We start from the raw sequence: 6563 nt of genomic DNA on the forward strand, positions 1-6563 counted from the left end.
TTGGTAGATTACCTTGTTTTTTGCTCCTTGTCTATCAAAACAGATGTCAAAACATCGTAAAAAGAAAGAGAAGTCCGAGGGAAACAGCAAAAAGCACGTGGCAAACTTGTCAGTTTTGACAGATTTTACTATGAAGACGGGTGTGAAGGAGAAAACGGCGATTTCAACGACCGTTCAAGGAGCGACTATTTCGAACGGTCGGGTCCAATAGGGAAATCCACGTACAATATGTATTGTTACAATATAAACTGTAAGTCATTTACAGTTATTTATCGTTTCCTTCAATAGAATGGAGCATACAAAATTGTACAGAAGTAATATACTTTGACATGATTGCATATGGTATCGTAGAATAAAAATTATGTTTGGTTTTGGTTTTAGATCAACATATAGTGACATTGTAAACCGATGATAATGTAAATCGTAACAATAACTGTTGTTTCGTGTCAATAGTGATAACCACACAGCAAATCGTTTTCGATTATGCGGGATATAATCGATATTCGCGACTACGAAGGTAAATTCTTCACGCACAGTCTAACAGTTCCTTATATGGGGGACACACTTGTGGTATTCATACTATGGTACAAAAATCTTAAAATGAGTGCCATACAAATTATTGTCTTCATTAAAGATAGCCTTGAAATTATTTTCTTGTCGCCTTGTACCATGGTACGAATACCACAAGTGTGTGCCCCATATTATGGGATTTTACTGTAGAGGGACAAGAAAGGGTGATCGGCGGCCATGTTTCACGCACAGTCTGACAGATAGCAATGTGTTTTTGCCATAAGAGTGAGAAGAGGCATTACCTTCGTATTCGTGAATAGAACCACCGGTAACCTTTTTTTTCCTTGATTTTTTCCTCTTTGCAAGTCCCGTCCCAGGGTTGTTGTAACATTGAGACCATTGAGACAGGCCTAAATTTAGGTTAAATATAATTAAATTTTAGACAATCACAACTAAGCGTGCAGAGAGATTGAGTGCTGAGCACGCACTGCGCTTGGCGGTGAGAGCACGCACAGCCGCTCACTATTATTCTTACTTTTCTTGTGACGACGTTACGCGTAGCAAGGCTGAAAAATCATTCTAAAACCATATTATTGATAAATGATCTGGACTGGAGACCCATGTGAATTGTAATAAAGAGCCCCGCACATAGCATACGTTTGCGTTGCGTTTGACAGTTTTCCCATGTGAAATGTGTCAAACGCAACGCAAACGTATCCTATGTGCGGGGCTCTTAAGTTGATGTTTTTTGTCAATTAACTGAGTTTAATAAATAATTGTAGAAATCTATGTATTTATGTGTGTCCCCGGAAGGGAAGGGTGGTTTATGAACTGTCATGATCTTTTTTTCAGATACTCCTTAAAGCCCCAAACGCATTTCAGTGAAACGGTTTTGGAAACGGAAAATTTGACAGGAAAGGAAAGCGGGGTTCCCAAACAAATCAAACAGAAATTTCTGCATAACTCGACAACTAATCACAACTAATTTTAGGCGAAACAAAGTTCGTCGGGTCTGCTAGTTAATACGTTAATACAATCAAGTTTTCGTGAATATGCCGTGTTCTGGGAAAGAAAATGAGGGAGAGTGGCACTATTAAATACTGTAGGAGGATTATTCTTTATTTTTGTTTTCTTCTGGTACTTTTGACAGCTGCAGCGAAACATGAAACAAATGAAAACAAAAACACAATCATTTTTGGGTGATGTGTCGTGTCATTGTTGGTTGGTTTTCGAACGGACGAAAAAACTGTTTCCTTGCGAAGTAATGTGAAAAACCAGTGATATTGGTTGTTGTTTCAAAGGTCCACAGTTGAAATTTGTTTTCCTGAAAAAACAGAACTTTTGTTTCAATTTGGCTGTGGACAAATATCAGAGGGACGACCATGGAATCGCACAAATACACACTACCGTCAATCCGGCAGGACATCGTGGACAACAATCTTCACGCGAAAGCTATCATACAGGTAACAAAATTAAATGTACATGAAAAATGTGTAGGTATGTATATTATTTACGTATTTTCGCATAAAATCAGGATATTCTTGCATTCCGGGGATCGATTGTCGAGCTCGCCACTTTGAACGAGGCCGGCAGAGGAAAAATAGCGGCGTTGAGGAAGTGCATCGAACGTTTGGACGACTGGGCCCGGGATGAGGGTGATCCGAATGTATTCAAGGAAGTCGACCAGCACCGTGAGCAGTTTTCAAAGTATGTATTGGTTGCGAATTTGTATATTTCGGATCTAACGAGAAACAATATTTTAACATTATTTATTATAATACCATACACAGATTTTCTATATTAATAATTTTCTATATTAATAAAAATCAATCCCGGACGTTAACGAGTTTTCATATTTTTCCCAGAACACTTCAGGCATTCCGCAAAGCAAACATATCAACCATGCTCGAGATCGAGAAGCAACAAAAGGACGAACTATTTGCCATCAGCCCGGAAAGTGAACTGCGGCAGCGTAATCCAGCGGCCGGTGCCACCGCCAACAGCAAGCAGAACCGTTCCTCCCTGTTGTCCCAGCAGGAGAGCGTGACCGACAGAATGCGCTCGATATCGCAACAGCTCTCAGAAACCACACATAAAAGCGCGGCCACATTGGAAACGCTCATTTCCTCCAGCAGCAGCGTAGAAGGAACTCGGGATGAGCTGCTGAATACGGCCGGCACCATCTCGCAGTCCGGTAAGTTGCTTAAGAAATATGGCCGGCGCGAATGTACCGATAAAATACTATTATTCTTCGCATTTTCCTTCTTTCTGGCATGTGTGTTTTACATTGTGCAGAAAAGGCTGTTCTAAACTTAGGATGTTAATCTGTTTTGTTTTTATGTTGCCAACATTCATCTTTTGAACTTAGTCGTTAGAAGGAGATGTGTATTAGTTAGTTCACACCCGTCAAAGATGGAAATTTCCGAGTATTTACTATCAGCAGTAAAACACCTTCTCTTAGCAGTTAATCAACGGCGAAGGTGTGAATTGTTGATTTGTTTCATGTACGAAGCATGTTTCGAATAATGGTGTAAAGAAGTTTTTTTGTAGTTTTATCGATAACGGATTTAATTCAAAGCTGAATAGTTAGCGAAGTATTCAATCAGTCTGATTAAACACATGAACGGCCGTTGCGATGGAACTTTATAGGCTGTTTTATTCTATCTATTCACTCCTAGACTATGTTCTGAACGAAGATCACTGATATGAGCATTTACTATCTAAGCTACAAACACAGACAAAATCTATTTATTAAATAAAAATACTAGAAATAATTTCAATGTTCCTTTATTTATTGAAGAAGTCCTATCGTAGTTCCTAGGCTAAAATGTTTTTTTTTTACGAATGTGAACCAATGGAACATCTTGCAAGGTCACGGGAGTTGACGGTACTGAAGATAATATTCATCTGTGTATCATATCACGTTTGGAGCACTTCAGTGCGCCTCTAACGTGGATCGGCTGCTTTGCAGACTGAGCCCCTGATCGTATGTCCCGGCATACTTATCAGGTATAGCTCTTTTCATGGAGGATCCGCTAGGGCTCAGTAGCACTCTCCAAGAGGTCGGGAAATTAATCAATTTCTCGTCAACTGGAAGTAGCGAAGCCAACGCGTGGCCATAGGTAGGATAGGATAGGTTGTAATATAGATTGAAATTGAGAAGTCTACTTTGTATTTTAGAGACATTCAATTTTCAGAATGTTTTCAATTGGGAGTGGAGAACTATTTAGACTTATCAGGATTTACATCAGGTTGGAAAATTCAAAATAGTAATATCGATGCATTATGCAATTAAATGAATAGAAAATAGCTTAATGATAGGAATCTGAATTTATGTTTCTCCATAACAATGAATATTTCTTGCATAAACTTTGTATTGATTCTGATGATAAGTCTTAACATCATAGCAAACCAGAAATCAGCCAAGAAAAAACGTAGGATTAAAAAAAATATGAAAATTATTTTGAGCTTTTTAGTGGAATGTTTTCACCTGTCATAAGACGAGTTTAAACAATCCCATTGAATTCCACCACTTAATTGTATCCTGACAGATACGTATTTCGACCTCAACAGTAAGGCCGTCTTCAGTGTCTTGTACTTGACTCGACTTACGAGTCGAGTCAAGTACAAGACACTGAAGACGGCCTTACTGTTGAGGTCGAAATACGTATCTGTCAGGATACAATTAAGTGGTGGAATTCAATGGGATTGTTTAAACTCGTCTTATGACAGGGGAAAAAAAATAGATTGATCATAAAATGAAATATGTAATAATATTGAACATTTTAGATTCAGTTATTAAACAGAATTTTTTTAAATTTTTGTTTGAGAAATTGTTTAGAGTAGCCAAGGTAGAAGTTTACTGTACTATTGGATAGAAAAATATTAAATTGAAAATCTGAGATAGAAGAGAGACATAAGAAAAAAGTAGAGATTATAATGATATGGCCACACTGTTACGATTGGTCTTTTTTTTGTCGTGATTGTGTATGCGTGAATTAATGTAGAATGGATGACATGTGTGTGTGATTGTGCAAAGGATGGAAGATACTAGAAACACGAAAGAAATCTCCGCCGCAGTTCTAAATCAGCTACCGGCGTGTTCAGAATAAAAAACATCAATGTATAACCTGAACCCTCTCAGAAAAGTTATTTACGGAAAGCGGAAGAATCCCTGAATCAGCCCGGACCCATTACAAGATTGAGATAAAAAAGAAAAAAAGAGATTGATAAAAGGAGAAAGCAGATATTGATAGATAGAGGAAGGACATAGGATTTGTAAGGCAATACTCAACAATTCTTTTGTAGTTTTATACATACTGTATCTAACAATGACTAAAACACTAATAAGACAAAGTTATATAAGACCTTTTATGTTAAAACATAACAGACAGACAACCGACAACAACACAATGACAATAACAGATCTAAAATATAGAAGACAAGATTCGATAAGATTTGATGCAGCGGAGCGGACACAGCAGCATGAAGGCGTGGATAGCAGTGGCAATGCTGAAAATTAATTCCAAATCAAATGGTGGAGGCTTAGCGAAAAATCATCAAATGGCGGTCGGACAATTTCAACGCAAGGTGCTGACAAGCGTTTGGATGCAGTTAGTTATTGGAAAGACGCTTTGGGAAAAGAAAATTTGTTCTTCTCAGGACCAGCATTTTATAGAAAGAAAGATTTAATTGCGAAAATGGATTGTTTCGGCGGCATCGGGTTTAGCGTGATAGCTTGGTTGCTGTTAGTGATTCCATCCGTTCACATTAATTGCATCATCTCCCTCCGCCGCACTATCAAATTTGCTAGTTACGACTGAGTTTTGCACTATGAAGAAAGTTCATATCGGATTGTCGGATCAACCTTCTTTTGTATAAAGTCCTTTTTGGAGGACACCATCCTCAAAAATGGCCACAATAAAGGAGAAATAAGCAGAATCAGAAGTGGCGTGAAACCAAACGCAAATATATTTATTTGCAACGTTTGGTTTTCCCCCGCGATGTAAGCGTACGTGGCAAAGTAAGGATTGTGATGCCCCAGACTGAAAGCCAGTCGAATGGCTTCAGCGGCCGATGAGTCATGTTAATTCCATGGTTAGAGACTCAAAGTCCATCCATCTGGGAACAACTATTCGACTTCTTGATTCAGTTGGCCTCCGAGCAGTTTGCTCAATGTTAATCAAACGACACAAATTATTATGGCAAATACCATCAATTTCGAATAGCTACGTAGTCCTACGTCACTTTTGCGTACAACCCGATTGCTGCACCTTTGAGTTTTTTTTGCCCCTTTGGATTGCTATGATCGGGGTGGGTTTTTGAAAATTGACAAGTGATTATGCCGGAAGAACTAGTCTACTTTGACCAAATGAACACCGGACTGTGGGAATCAGCTAACATAATCCTCTTGAAAACTTTCAGGAATGTGGTTTTCTCAGTCAAGTCAGTACCATAGGACAAAGTCTAGTAGAAATGTAAATTTGAATATGTCAGTATTGTTTGTATGTATGTTAGGCGTTATTTTTTGAGTCATTTCTATTATTGTGAGTTGAATAATTAATGTAAAACACTACTTGCAGGGCTGCTAGCGATAAATGCCGTTCAAAATAGTGACTTAGTGACCAACGATGACGAAAAAAGTGACCAAATAGTGACTTTCAGAAGCAGAAAAAGTGACCAAATAGTGACTTTTGTATGAAGTACCAGGTAGTGAGCTGAGTTGCATTCGTATTGTTTTAAAATCCTTATTAGAACACACTTAATTTTTTTCGCCGAGGCCGGCAAAATAAATTGCCGAGAATCCAACAGCTGATATCTCGGTAAAAATCTCGGTGGAAGTTCAAATTACCGACTGGTCGTAAAATGTTCGATACCATCCAGCTGTCAAAATTTACCGTGCCGCTCGGTAGTGGGTTACCGAATTGATCGGTGTAGAGATGTCGTAAAATCCCGATTAATCGATTAGTTACTAATCGATTACTCTTGATTCTTGTCGATTATTTAATCGATTAATCATTGTATAGTAATCGATTCAAAATTAATCGATTATC

At 38.3% G+C, this 6563-nt stretch overlaps 1 protein-coding gene across 1 annotated transcript; it reads left to right on the forward strand.

The window, feature by feature from the left end:
• Positions 1–1674: 1674 nt before the first annotated feature.
• On the forward strand, positions 1675–3284 carry LOC134210254 (vesicle transport protein SEC20). The gene is made up of 3 exons (XM_062686299.1): positions 1675–1973; positions 2045–2217; positions 2376–3284. Exons 1-3 carry the CDS (start codon positions 1893–1895, stop codon positions 2818–2820), a joined length of 699 nt encoding a protein of 232 aa, XP_062542283.1. The 5' UTR covers positions 1675–1892; the 3' UTR covers positions 2821–3284.
• Positions 3285–6563: the final 3279 nt, after the last annotated feature.

Source organism: Armigeres subalbatus, chromosome 1, assembly GCF_024139115.2.
Source record: "Armigeres subalbatus isolate Guangzhou_Male chromosome 1, GZ_Asu_2, whole genome shotgun sequence".
Classification (NCBI taxonomy): Eukaryota; Metazoa; Arthropoda; class Insecta; order Diptera; family Culicidae; genus Armigeres; species Armigeres subalbatus.

What these genes read in the sequence shown, in the direction of transcription:
- LOC134210254 (XM_062686299.1), top strand. Translation starts at nt 1,893, where the DNA reads ATGGAATCGCACAAATACACACTACCGTCAATCCGGCAGGACATCGTG. An exon ending in ACGCGAAAGCTATCATACAG is followed by an intron (nt 1,974 to 2,044) that starts GTAACAAAATTA and finishes GCATAAAATCAG; the next exon opens with GATATTCTTGCATTCCGGGG. An exon ending in CACCGTGAGCAGTTTTCAAA is followed by an intron (nt 2,218 to 2,375) that starts GTATGTATTGGT and finishes TATTTTTCCCAG; the next exon opens with AACACTTCAGGCATTCCGCA.